The 14,626-nt window shown below is 40.3% G+C and overlaps 1 protein-coding gene across 2 annotated transcripts in view; it reads left to right on the forward strand.

The window, feature by feature from the left end:
- Positions 1 to 14,626, forward strand: part of ANO6 (anoctamin 6) — a 217,026-nt gene that overhangs the window by 102,889 nt on the left and 99,511 nt on the right. For both annotated transcript variants that reach the window (XM_014584198.2, XM_006168558.2), the window contains one exon: positions 13,160 to 13,288. In XM_014584198.2, the coding sequence (XP_014439684.1) occupies positions 13,160 to 13,288 (129 nt within the window). The remainder of the gene's footprint in view (positions 1 to 13,159; positions 13,289 to 14,626) is intronic.

Here is a 14,626-nt window from a genome sequence, read left to right on the forward strand (position 1 = left end):
TACAGTGAGGGAAACAGAAACATGGACCCAAATTGGTAGGAAGGCTTCAAGAGTGTAGAAAGAGCTGGGGCTTAAAGGAGAACTAAGATTTGAGTAGATGGGAAGGAGAGGGGAAGGAATTTCAGGGAAAAAAGACCATATGCACAAAGGAGTTGAGGCAGGGAAGGGCATAGCGTGGTCAATACAGTGATGAGAAAGGACGGTTTGATTTGGAGAGTTAGAGGTGAGGAGTAAGCATGTATAAAATGTGGGAAATAGTCAGATTATGAAGTACCCTAAAGACCATCTGAAAAGTTTGGACTTTCTTAAGAGGTTGTTGGGAGTAGCTAAAGGTTTTTGGAATTTTCTGTGACAATGAGCACATTGGTTTGGGAAAGTCCATGTAAATACAATAAAATAAAACATACACAGACAGCAATATACAAGGTAGATTAGCAAATGGGAGACCAGATGCAAGGATAGTGATGGAGGATTCCTTGTAATGTAGTTAGGAAGGGTCAAGGTGAGAGTAGTGGTAATAGGTGGAACACAGTGGAATGTGAACAGATTGCTTCAGAGGTAAGGTAGAGCGATATGAGAATGAAAGACAAGTCAAAGGCTACCTGTATATTATTATTTTTTTCTAACCCCAATTCGTTGCCACAAACATCATTAGGGAAATTAACAAAAACTGAGTGTTTGGTTCTACCTGAAACTTTGTTCTCCTCCCCAAAAGTCAGAGTGTATGCTTTTTTTCCGACAAGAGGACCATATCATTGAACCCATTTCTTTTTTACCTGCTGCCAAGAGACTTTGTGCCAGTTTGTATGTTAAGATAAACACAATTACAACTGTTCCAACAGTTAGTGTGTTTTCTTTCTCTCACCTTCTCTGGCCCTGAGTCTGTATCATTATTCATATTCATTAATCTTATTGTATTCATCCTGCTTGATGCCAAAGGCCATAAGTAAGTCATCTTGTGAAAGAAGTTGGAGTGGGGGTAGAATACAATTTAATGATAAAATTAATAACCCTTAACATTTTATTCATTTGTGGAATGGAGCCCTCCATTTCAAGAAGCACATTGTAGTCAGAAACTAAAGAAAGCTAAAAAGCCTCTGACATTCAGAAACCAAGCACTAGTTCCAGTTTCAAATAAATTCAGCAAAATTAGTTCATCTAATTCAAAGTAGATTCAAAGTGGTAATCCCTATTAAAGGCAGGTAAATCCAAAACTAAAAGTGACCCTGGTAATCTGAATAATGACAAAGAGAAAAATAAGATGCAGGTGGAAGTTCCTCCTGATTATAAAGCATGTGAATGCATCTAGCACAGCTAGTAACCAGTAAAGAACCGTACATGTTCAAAGAGAGACTGCCAACAGCTCGTGTGAATTGCGTTTTTTTGTTTGTTTGTTTGTTTGTTTTGGAGAGGTTTTCACTATAGGGCGCGTGCACTCGCCACACAGACAGACAGAGAGCGACATAGAGACAGAAAGTGAGAAATCACCCCCCAGGGGGGATGGTCACACTGCAATCCCTTCTCCTTCATTCTCCTCTCAGGATCTTGGGCATGCACGCACATGCGCCCGGTGTGAGTTTTAAGCCACCGGGTCCGGGACGCGAACTGCGGTCGACTACGTGGAAGTCCAGCGACATAGCCATTACGCTAACTGCTGGTTCCGTGTGAATTGCGTTTTTACTGTGTTTCAGGCTTCGTGCTATTGGTTTCCATACATCACCTTGCTAAACCTTCAGAAAACCCTGAGTTTGCACATAGAGGTGATGGCTAGTTGGAAGTGGCAAAGTTGAGGTCTGAAACTGACTCTGCCAGATCCCAAAGTTCACATCCTTTTTTCTCATTTGGGGTCACTTCATTTTTACCTAACAGCTTATGTTATATTCAGTATTAACTTTTTATTTATTTCTTTTTTTTTTTTTTGGAGAGGTTTTTGCTATAGGGTGCGTGCACCCACCAGAAAGACAGAGAGAGACAGAGAGACAGAAAGCAAGAAATCCCCCCCCCCAGGGGGGATGGCCATGCTGCAGTCCCTTCTCCTCCATTCTCCTCTTGGGATCTTGTGCACGCACACACACGCACCCGGCATGAATTTTAAACCGCCGAGTCCGGGACTCGAACCGTGGTCGACTACGTGGGAGTCCAGCGACATAGCCATTATGCTAACTGCTGGTCCCTATTTATTTATTTTTTTGATTGAGGGCACATGTGCTTGCTAAAGAGAGACAGAAAGTTGAAGAAAACACCCCCACAGGGAATGGTCATACCACAATCCCTTCTCCTCCATCTCTCCCTCCTTTAGGGATTTTGGCACACATGCACATGTACCTGGTGTGTTTCTCAAGCCACTTGATCTGAAACTTGAACCATATGGTCTGCCATGTGAGATCCAGCTGCCTTAACCACTAGGTTATAGAGCTAACCTACACTATCTTCTTTTTTTTTTTTTTTCCCCTTCTTTTCTTTTTTTTGGAGAGGTTTTTGCTATAGGGTGCGTGCACCCACCAGAAAGACAGAGAGAGACAGAGAGACAGAAACTGAGAAATCACCCCCCCAGGGGGGATGGCCACACTGCAATCCCTTCTACTATCCCTTCTACTCCATTCTCCTTTCAGGATCTTGGGCATGCATGCACATGCGCCCAGTGTGAGTTTAAGCCACCGGGTCTGGGACTCAAACTGCAGTCGACTACATGGGAGTCCAGCGACATAGCCATTACGTTAACTGCTGGTTCTGACAATATCCTCTTTTAACATGTCAAAATATAGGCCCAGCTTCCATGGTGTAGTTGGTGGTATACTCAACTGTGAAGCTGTAAGTAACATACCGACCACGATTTGAGTCCCCAGCCCAGTCAGTCTGCAAACACAGTGGGTGTGTGTCCAGGAGCCTGGCGAGCTGGAGAACCAGAAGGGAATCGTGGTGTGACCAAGTCCTGTAGAGGGTGCTTCTCTCTCTCTTTCTCTCTGCACATACATGCACATGCTATCACGAATCTAAAAAACAGTGACATCAAAAATACTATATCCTATTTAAGAAAATTTCAACCACAAAAGGTTTAAGTGACCTTTTTTATTGGTATAAAGTTTGATAATCTGAAAACTCATTTCTTCCAAGTACTTTCCTGAAAATTCCCAATAATTGATGAGAAGAGGGTCTTGTAAGGTTTTATTTATTATCAATAGTTTAGAACATTTTCATGCCATTGCTTTAAATGAGTCATTTGGTTATTTAATTTTGTTTTAGAAACATCTGCGTATTCTCATTTTCCTAACATAAAGAACATCCATTCTTATAAACTGCGTTTTCAGTTAAGCAGAAAAGTATTATCTATGTAAAACATGGACCAACAGATGTGAATTGTCAACATTCTTTGCTGGGCACTAGGTACTCTGATTTTTCTTTGTCGTTTGGGATAAAGTTGCAAACATCGATTCCCAGAGTAGCCTTAGAAGATTCTGGCTGAGGGGTGTGGAGAACGTAACAATTTGACGTGGGAATTACCTATAGTAACAGCACTTTTGTGCCACAAACTCTGAGCAGCTGAAAAATTTAAGATAACTTAGGGCAGTTCTAGACTGGAAATGGAAACCTGTGAAAGAGGAAGAGTTCACCAAAGAAACCTTACCCTCCCAGGAAAGCTCTTAGGTGACTGTCAAACAGGTGTCACTGTGGGAATGACAGATTGTAACATGAAGGGAGTCTGTAGAGGAAGACTAATCTGGGAACCTTGTAAAGAGTGTAAGACTCGCTACCTTGGCTGTACCTTCACTTATACCTCATTTACCTTTGTTAGTTCAGTGGTCTGAATAGCCATAGCTCGGAACTCCCTATTCTGTTCACTACAATCACCTCTATGAAATTTGCCCCTTATTCTAAAGCACAGATTTTCAGGGACTACTAGCTTAGGTCATGTGTGACATAGGGGACCAAGAAAAGGGAGTCAGATCCCAACCATGGATTTGGTGAACGGGCACTACCAGTATTTTTGAGTCATAGTCAAATTTGGGTTTTTTAAGAACTAAAACTATATACCCTGAAGGCAGTTGAAATATGGTTAATCAAGAGGAACAGGAGAGTAGGGACCAGCAATTCGTGTAATGGCTATGTTGCTGAATTCCCATGTAGTCGACCATGATTCGAGTCCCAGACCTGGTGGTTTAAACTCACGCCGGGCATGTTTGTGTGTGTGCCCAAGATCCCGAGAGGAGAATGGAGGAGAAGGGATTGTGGCATGGCCATACCCCCTGGGGGGTGATTTCTTGCTTTCTGTCTCTATGTCTCTCTCTGTATTTCTGGTGAGTGCACGCACCCTATAGCGAAAACCTCTTCAAAAAAAAAAGAGGAGGAACTGAGTAGTGAGAGGGACATGTGGTTATGAAGCGAAGCTAAAATGATCATCCCTTAAGACTAAGGATTTTAAAATAAAGTTGTAAATAGATGATTGCGAAAGTTCACTAAGTTGTAAAGCATCTTGTTGCAGCAGTAGTACTTTGGTTCTAAATGATTTGATAATATAAGGTCAGCAGCTATCTCCTCTTTTTTTAAAGTTTATTTATTTCTTCCATGAGAGAGAGAGAGTGTGACAGAGACATAGGCGGGCAGACACCACCGATAGGACCTTCATGCCATGATCCACCCATAGTCTTGACCAACCTGGATACCTGGCACATGCACAAACCCAGGGTGCTAAGGGAGATCCTAGGACACGAACCCAGGGCCTTTCCATGCCAGTTCAGTTGTGTCACCTGGCCCCAGGATATGTTTCTCAAAAGTTTAAATATATACTTTAGGACAACCATTTTGTCTAGGTGAAAAATCTATAGAACATTTCTCATCAGAAGTTGGTACAAACTGAAAATGCTCATCAGTTCAAAAAATGAGATAAATGAATGGACATTAATCCATAATAGATATTAAGGCAAAGCAGGGCTGGCTGGTGGTGTGGTAGTTAAGGATGCTGAACTCCCACATGACTGACCTCGGTTCAAGCCCCAGACCTCCCGCTTGCTTTCTCACTTTCTCTCTCTCTAGCTCGCTCACTCTCTCTTAGTCTGTCCCTTTCTTGCCAAATTTTTAAAAATAAATGAATAAATAAAGTTAAATAAAATAATTATTTTTAAAAGAAAGAAGATATTAAAGCAAAGGGGGATTTGGAAACCTGAAGAGTTTAGTCTCCAGGAGGATAGCCATTCTTTCTCACACGTCCTCTTGTGCCACTTGTTTTATTACACCTATCACTGCATCTTTCCTTATGCTCTGTGGGAATATTTTATCTACTCTCACCTCCTTCTCTTTTACCAGTGCTTTTGCCAGCTACTAGGTGGAAATAGTGCAAATAGATAATGGTTCCTTCCAGAAAAGAAAAGCATAAAAACAATTACTATGGGCATTTTTACATGTTTCCTTTTCTTTCTTTCCTTTTTTTTTTTTTTTTACTTCACTGTATCCCTTTTCTGCAGATCATTTTTCAGGAAGGCCAATGTCAGATTTTGAAATAGCGAAAAGACTATGGGAAAACAAAACAAAACAAAAAGTCATAGTAATGAAAACCCCAATTACAATCCTGAGTTTAAGGAACAAGATTAATGGGAGTCCTCTGCCCCATGAGAAGACTCCTAACTCAGCAACATCCAACAATAGAAAGCTTATTATCTACTCTCTTCATGAATGTCTCTTAAGGAAGTTTTACCTTAAAAGTTCTATTTCTACATTTTCTGTACCCTAGTTCAGAAATCTTAAGACTATATAAAACCACCTGAAAACTTCATTTTATAGAAGTACTGCTTCCTTGACATGGACAAGAAAGAAATATTTAATAATAACGATGTTTGAGGCATTGTGCCTTTGTCCTCATCAGGCGTCCAGAATGCAGTGTTGTAATAATAGATGTCTACAGCTTATTTTAACACAGGGAAAGGGAAACAAGGCAACATACATATGCCAAGTCTGAAAGCCATTGGCATGTGAACATTCCCTGTGTGCATGGCAACGATGCCAAAAAGGCATTTTTTGTGGCAAATCTAATGATATTTGTGAGTAAACTGTATCTGTCTCTGATGAAAAATGGCCAAAAATAACAAGTCCAACTATGAGCTGTTTTCCAGTATAAAATATCAAGACCATTTATAAGAATCTGTGCATCAATTTTAACTTGCAACAGAAATCACTAATAAACCAAATAAGTAGATTCTCTATCTAAAGAAATGTGTGAGTCAAAAATTCATAACTGGTATTTGGTAGATATGCAGGTTGCATGTAAACTGTAATGGAAAGCCCGTCAACAGGGGATAGCGACCTTCTAAAATCATCATGAAACATTCTAGCTAAATGTCCACATTGCAGAAAATGTGTCAATGCTGAACCCAAGGGTAACCAACAGAGGGAATATTCCTCCCTTTTCCTTTTGGGACTTACTAGGTAAAAATAAATGCTTTTAAGGTCACCATATACATTATTCCTTGTCCTCTTTTCCATGACTACAACTCCAGAGAGCACTGGGACCCCGTCCACTCTCAGCAGCAGCTGCCCTTCTAATGGGGTCTTACTCAGCAGCACATTCTGCCTGTTCAGATGGATGTCAGCGTCCTCAGTGCTAATAAATTGCTCCATTTTTGCAGGTTGATCACTTGGTGTGTGCGTCATTCGGAGATGCATAGGGCCTTCTTCTGAGGAGGGTTCCCTCCACCTGTCATGTTGTATGCTCAGCCTTTAGTAGATATTTGGTGTCCTCCCCTACTTAGCAGTAGTCTTTGAGCATCCAGGGAGCCCAGACTGAGCCACAGGAATATCCTTAGGCCTATTTTATATTGCCCTTTACCCATCTTGCCATTTATCTGTGTGTGTTTTAGAATATTATCAGCAAAACTTAAGAGGATCTACTGAAAAGTGATTAAATAATAAGATCATTCAGTTAGGTCAAAAAAGTAGTACTGCATTTGGACAGTACCCATAATGGTGTTTGAGCTCTCTAGTAAAAAGTTGCAAATGAGAAAAATAAAATACATACTTTGACTATCATGTTGGGAAAAGTAAAATAGACTGAAATCTAGTGAGAGTGGACAGGCACTGTTGTACTCTGCTGGTGAATTTGTTGATTTTGTAAATATTTTGGATGACATATTAGCCACCTATGCATCAAAAGCTTTTTTAAATGGCCATGCTGCTTAAAATCTGCTTCTAGAATTTAGCCTAAGGAAATAGTAATTGAATATGTGCACAGATACATATGTACAAGGATGCTCATTGCAGCAGTGTTTATAAAAGCAGAAAATTGGAAACAACTTCTGTGATCATCAGGGGAAGAACTGTTTAACTAAATTATATTGCAGCTATTAAACATGATGCAGAGCTTTATATAAAGCTAGGAAAATATCTGAAAGATATTTGTGAGGCAGTATGTACAGTGTGGTTGTGTGTGTGTGGAATCATGTAAGCCTGAATGGATGTACTCCAAAATATTAAGAAACTTAGCTTATCTCTGGGAGGTGGGATTGCATATGACTTTATTTTTTTCCTTTGCACTTTTCTGTATCCTCAGAATTTTTTTTTATAGAGGATATATTACTTTTATCATCAGGACAACAAAGCTCTTTTTAGTCTAAGAAAAAACCCTGAGCTTTGCTACATGCAGAGGCTCAGCAGAGAACTCCACGTGAATAAAACCTGGCCACTGGCCTTCAGAAGTTGTCCCGGCCTGCAGGACAATCGAGCAGGGTGCCTGAGTGAGAGAGTGGAGGTCTGGAACCAGCGCAGTGTCACAACACGGGAGTGACACAGTGTCACAGCTCAAGATGATATGCAGTCGCTCGTTTATTGAGGGCCAGAGAACATTCTTATATACACAGGGTAGGAAGCTGATTGGTCGTACAATGAGGGATGCAATTCTACAACCACTGATTGGTTGCTGCATTAAAGGGTAAAGCCAGGAGGCAAGGTAAAAAGGGGGCGGGAATTGTCGTGGACCTGACTGAGGACCTGCCTGAATGAGGAAGTCTCAGGGTGAATTGTCTACTCCTGGAACAAGGATACTTGAAGGTCCTTGTATGAAGGTCATGTCAGCCATTTTGGTGCATGTGGCTCCCCACAGGAAGTTAGTACTGTGACTTCCAGGGTAAGCAAGGAGACAGTGTGAGTTGTACAACAAATCCTTCTAGGTCACTCCGGAGTACCTGTTGATACCAAGCAATGTTCTTGGAACTTCCAGAAACACTTGACTCTCAAACAGACTTTGAATCCTTGCCTGTAGCATATATCCTCCTCCTAGAACAGTTTCCTTTTCCACTGTAATTCTTTGCCATCAGCCATTCCCATGTGCCTGTCTGGTCAAAAACAAGCTCACTCATCCCCTGCAACATGTCTACTTACCAAGCCGACTTCCTGTTAGGCTCCTCTGAGTGTCCAAGTGCTCCTCTTTATCTTCGATCCCAACATGTTACTTCCTTTTCTCCCCACCCTACTGCTTATAGTACTAGTCTTCATTAGATTGAGGCTTTTGTCCCACATGAGCCTGGGATACCCTTCGATCTCATAGTATTGGGTTGTTGGAAAAGTCATGATACATTCTGCGTACAAAATACGCCAGGACTTTTCCAGCGACCCAGTACATGACAACCGTATCAGGGCAAAGGCTCGAGGAGGAGACACTGTAGGAGGTGTGTAGGAAATCCTAGAGACACAGACTGTGCCGCTTGCTGTCCAAGGCCTTTTAAACAACCTTACACATAAACAAGAGTTTGAGCAAAAACTCCAGCCTGACTGCCTTTTATCCAGATCTCAGACATAAAATTTTTAAAAAATTTGCCAGAGGATGTGTACACTTTCCAAAGAGAGACAGAGACAGAGAGGGAAAAAGCAGCCCCCCATGGGACGTGGTTCACGATGCTTTCTCCTTCGTTTCTTTATCCAGTCAGGATTTGGAGCACGTGGACACACACGCACACATGAACCTGGTGTGGATTTCAAGTGAGCAGAGCTGGAATTCAGATTGTGCAGATGGCCATGTGGGATCCAGTTCCCATAACCACTGGACCATAGAACTGGCCTGGATATACCATTTAAATTTGGCTATTTTTAACTATGGAGTAAATTCCTCTATAGTCAAATGAGACTTGGTTCCAGTCAGGGTTATTTGAGGACCGGTTTTGTAGGTACTCAAGAAATGTGAGGTTGAACCAGTGTTAAACAGCAAGTTATTTTATAGACTCACAAAGTTCTGGTGTCAGGAATCCCAGGAGCATGCCTGTTAGTGAGCTGGACTGCATGACTGTGACCAACTGAAATGTCACCGAGCAATTAGCCCTCAGGCAGCCATTTCCCCTGGCCCTTTATGCCAGTCCCCTTCATCCTCTGCCCAGCAGTCAGACCTCACTATCATGTTATCTTTTCATCCTATAACTGAAGCATTATGTTCAAGGGAAAGTCCAATCCCGTATTTCAATCAGAGATTGCTTATGAGAATGTTCCTCCCAAGTAACGACTAGAAAATGCTCATCTTTGGACTTATTTTTCTGTCTCCTAGGACATTCTTTCTCAGCCATTGTCCTGTAGTTCTGGAGGTCTCAACTGGCTCCAGGAACAAGATAGTATTCATCTATACTTCCTTACTAACTGGAAAAAAATGTATTTTTATATTCTCAAACTCACAACTCTAGCGTGAACTCACTGGACAAAGTAATTTTACTGCTTGCATTTTTGTCCAGATTTGATTAAGGAGAATCCTGCCCTTTTGGGTTCTTTTATTTAAGGGGCTGCCCTCACAAAGAAAAGGAGAGAAGCCAGACTAAGAGGAGGGAGGAAAACAAGACTTGGGTAAATCACATCTGACCTCCCTTCTGACCCAGCCACTCTTGAAATGCTACTCTTGTTACTCAGATCTGACTTGTTTAGACCAAGAGAATCTCTTCTTCATCCCAAGTGTGAAATGTCAAAACCAAACTGCTACAGATTGAGGTAGTCAGGCCACTATTTTGCAATGGTTGCAATACATTGTTTTGGTTTATGACCAATGGACAGAGGTAGTTGTGATAACTACTGCAGCCCTAACAGTGGTTAGTACAACATTAGGTCAAGTTGCCTTAGACAATAAGTGAATACTAAATTAGCACCATCTGGTATCTCCAGGACTGGGGAGAGCAATCCATATAAAAAGGTATATTATAGACTTCAAACTATGATTAGAATACTTCTTCTAGGAAGAAAGGAGAAGTATCAAAACTAAACATTCTTTTCACTGCCTTGGCATGGAAGACATTGCCTAAGATCCTTAGGGTAACAGTAAGTTACCCTAATGAACAGAAGAATGAATACATTTCCCAGGCCAGACAGCAATGCTATGGTAATGTAACACTCTGCAATGCTGGGTTCACGTGAGAAAGTCCAGAGTTTATGTCCCAAGGCCTCCCTGTACACGCTGAGTGTGCACTTACATGCATGTGCTCTGGGCTGGCCAAGGGTGGGAGTGGATTGCCGTGTGCAGATCCTGTTGAGGTTGTCCGTGTTTGTGTGTGTGTGTGTGTGTGTGTGTGTGTGTGTGTGTCTATGTATGTCTCCCAAGGAACAAATTAATTAAATTAATGTATTTCCCAATGGGAAGGTCAATAACCATGTATAAGCTCTGATCTCTAAAATGACTTTATGTGATAAGTTTTAAACCTTCTTCTCAAACATTTTTAAACTTAAGATATTAACAGCAACAAGAATAACTGGATTTTAGGCACTTTTGCTATTTCATTGCAGCATCATGTGACTTGGTAGAGGTTGGAATAAACACTGAGAGAAGGCATGGAGGTCAAGACCTGAATAATCCATTTGTGGATTTAAAGAAGTCATTTAAGGAAGATTATCAGTGCTTATTCTAAGAAACTATTCAAATTTCACCTCCTCCAGACAAAGCAAAACTTTATAGAGAAGGAATAATTCTTTAATTTTCTGTCATTTTAATGTCTTGCTGCATGAGTTAAGCCTGGGGTAGATAGAACCTATTACTGAAAAATCTAGCCTTTTATTTTTCCCTTTCCCAGCACATTTTTGTTCATTAGTCTTTTGTATTTAGGCCAGTTCCTTTGTTTGTTCCATATTTTTTCCAGGTCAGTGTTTAGTTTCTCCCCATTTCCTAGTTGCCTAGTAGAATGTCTCCTGACAAGAGACAGGAACCCTGGATTTCCCAGCAGGAGGAAATGGGCACTTTTTTCTGGTGTTGCATTCGGACAGTACCATATCAGACCTTGGCCTACTTATGCAGCACAAGCAACAATGCCAAGTCAACAGGGTTCTCCAAACAAAGGGCCATGGTTCTCTGTCACACACAGGAACATGAGAGGTATGCGTTCACACGAGATTATCTGGGAGCTAGTTCCTAACCTGTGCTGCCATGCAAGGGAGGATGGCCTGGAGCCACATTCATTTGGAGCTCTCATTCCAGGTCTTGTTCTTCAGAACTCAACTTCAGGGTGTTCCAACAGAATCCACCAAAGGCAACAGAATACGAGCTACAGAGAACCAGTCTGTACACGTTTCTGTACATGTGTCAGACATCTGCAGTGAAGACCAGGTTTTCCTATTTTCCACCCCTCCCTACCTCTGTCCCCTTTGCCAGTCTGAGAAATTATTCTTTTATTATCCCCCCTCCACACGCAGTTTTTCTCTAGCAACTGCCCTAGTTGTCACAAATAGTGAAATCCACTTTGGAAGGAAAAGAAATTGAAGGTGCCTGGAGAACTCTGTGGCTGAAATTAGAAAGACAAGATTTCACTTTTCTATGCAGCTTTAAATACTCTTAAAGTTTATTGGTTTTAAACAACTGAAATTTTAAAAAAAGAAAGAAAAATATTTGATAGTGGCATCAGCCCAAGATATTGGTATGTCTGTATTTTCCTGGCCTCTCAGTATCCTGGAGGCAGAAAGCCCTGTGGTGTGCAAGGAGAATTCCTGGCTAAATTAAGCTGGGTTGAAAGCACACCGAGATAGGTCACATCAGCAGCATTTATTCTGCAGGTGGAATAACCTGCTGAATGGGAGGAGCTTCAAATGCTAGTTATAAACCTTCACACTTTCCAGGGTGGGAAAGAGGAAAGGAATGACACGTATCAGGTTTCATATTTGTAGCAAAAAGGACATCTTCGCAGAAGTGTGAAGAAAAGGAGGAAGTGGTGTGGTGGTAAAATCAAGTGAATTGGTGCTAATTGATGCTGAATGCTGAAAAGAATTAATCACATTTAATGAACATAACATCAGTGGTTATCTACCAAATGACTGCGAAATGCACTCTCCTCATCAGTTTTTAATGAAAAAACTGAAAGTTTTTAAAATATTATTTATAAATTTAAAAGAAATCTGGTTCTTAAACAACAGCAACAAAATTAACATAAGCATCCTGACAAGCTGTGTGAGAACACAAACTCAAATCTGTCCTCAAAGCAAATTAAAACAATCCTATCCAAATCCATATGGTAATAGAGATTGTTTTAAACTGTATTAGGTCTGTGTTCTGCATTTATTTCTTTGCTTTTAAGCGATAAGGCTTCTAAGTACTCAGTTAAAGGTTCATTTGTTTTGTTGTTGCTGGGGGTTTGTTTTGTTCATTTACTAGGGTTGAGGGACATCATTTGTGGATGTGGGGAAAGATGCCAAAAACTCGTGTGGCTTTCCTATATATGGAAATATCTTCTGGCATTTATTTAAGGGTATAAAATGTTATCTTCTATAAAGTGGTGAAGTCCAAAGAGAAATCATGAAAAAATGCTTAAAGGGTTAGAAAATAAGATGTAGAAAGTATGAGGTTTTCAGCAAAAGTGTTTTGTCTTTGGTTTTTCTTTTCATTAAATAAACTTTAGTCCTTTCGACAGGCAGTTCTGTTTATTGTGTTCATTTCCAAACTTCTGCCCATTTGTCGTCTGAGGTAGGACTAAATCTGGAATTTATGGTACATACAAAATACTCATATGTTCCATGTTCCATTTATAGAACAAAGCTGAACTGCTCAATTCAAAGACTTCCCTTCACCTGTACTGGCCATGGCTGCTTGGTCAGGGAATTAGTAATGGGTATATTTCTCTTTCTCAGTGTGCACATTGATGAACCTATCAAAGCTAGAAAGTAAATATTTATAGTCAGTACCTTTTAAGAAAAATTGTATTACAATTTGTTTTTCTATTCCACACAGGAAGAATTTAATGGAAAATCTGACTCCCTTTTTTTTAATGATGGCCAACGAAGAATTGACTTTATTCTAGTGTATGAAGATGAAAGTAGAAAAGAGACCAATAAAAAGGGTACAAATGAGAAACAAAGGGTAAGTTTTTATGCTATTTTCCTTTCTTTTTATTCCTTAAAATATTGTAAAGTAAAAAGAAGTACTTTTTTATGTAAGCAATAAAATGAAACTGGTTGTTGAAATATCATATACCAAACATACTTTCATATTTTCCCTGTTCAAGTTCCCTCAAGGCATGTTAACAATTTTCTTTTTTTCATTTGAAACAGAAACTTCCTCAATGCTCTTAACCTCAGTTGGTTTCACAGCTGAGGCAGACTTTCTTTCCAAGAATTGCATTTTCTGTTGTGCAGGAGAGATTTACATTAAAGCACACCCGCAACTAAGTGAGAAAGGAAGCTAGTGATTAATAATGACAAGTGTAATAACAACTAGCATTTAACATGTGCTCACTCAGGTGTTGAATGTGCATTTTGCATGCATTTTCTCCTTTAACTCTATGAGGTGACTTTTATTATCACCATTTTATGGATGACAGGGTAGCCCTTAGGTTAAATGACTACCTAGCTTCATGGACTCTAGACTGGAAAGTAATGAGGCCATGGTTCAGACTCTTGTCTTGATCTAGATCCTGTGCTCTCGATTCATTTTTCTGCACTCTCCCTTTCTTCCTCTTTGTCCATTGCCAGCGAAGCTGCTCTCTCCTCCCTTTGCTTTGCTTCAAGGTCTTTCAGGTAACAGGGCTGTGTTTATCTCAAGATATAAAAATGGTAAGCCCAGGGTTATAACAACTGCCTAGGGCTTCTTTACCTGTACTCAAACTGCATTCAGCTAAATCAGATCCAAAACAGAATGCATACAAGTGAGGGTTACTTTTACCCATTTTTGAAAATCATCCATTCATTCCTTTTTCTCTGACATGGGAGGAGACTTCAAAAAGTTTTGGGGAAAAATAGAATTAATGTTTGAGTTTATCTTGGTGCAAAACAATTTTGAAGTCCATGAAGTTTTTCCATAATATGTGTTTTCCATAAACTTTCGAAAATCCCCTGCTGTAGGTATTATCAAATAGGCACAACTTTAATCGTCCCTCTGCAGCTTTTCTCTTTCAAGTACACCAATCTTAAATCTATCCATTATTTCTAAGTGATAAAGTGAAGCCCATCAATATTTTGTTTATTTGTTGTTCGTGTGTTCTTTTGGGGAGGTTAAGTTTAGAGTTTTACATTTGCATGGTATAGCAGAATGAACCTGTGCTTTGGAACCTGCTATTTGAATTCAAATTCTGTCACTATATTAGGTGGAGCAATTCTAGTTGTAATAAACAAGTCCCCAGATGACAGTGGCTTAACTCAGTAGGTAGGTAGGTAGGTAGGTAGATAGATTGCTCATGTCAAGTTAAATATTGGCATTCCT

The sequence above is a fragment of the Tupaia chinensis genome, unplaced genomic scaffold, assembly GCF_000334495.1.
Source record: "Tupaia chinensis unplaced genomic scaffold, TupChi_1.0 Scaffold145870_1, whole genome shotgun sequence".
In the NCBI taxonomy this organism is placed as follows: domain Eukaryota; kingdom Metazoa; phylum Chordata; class Mammalia; order Scandentia; family Tupaiidae; genus Tupaia; species Tupaia belangeri.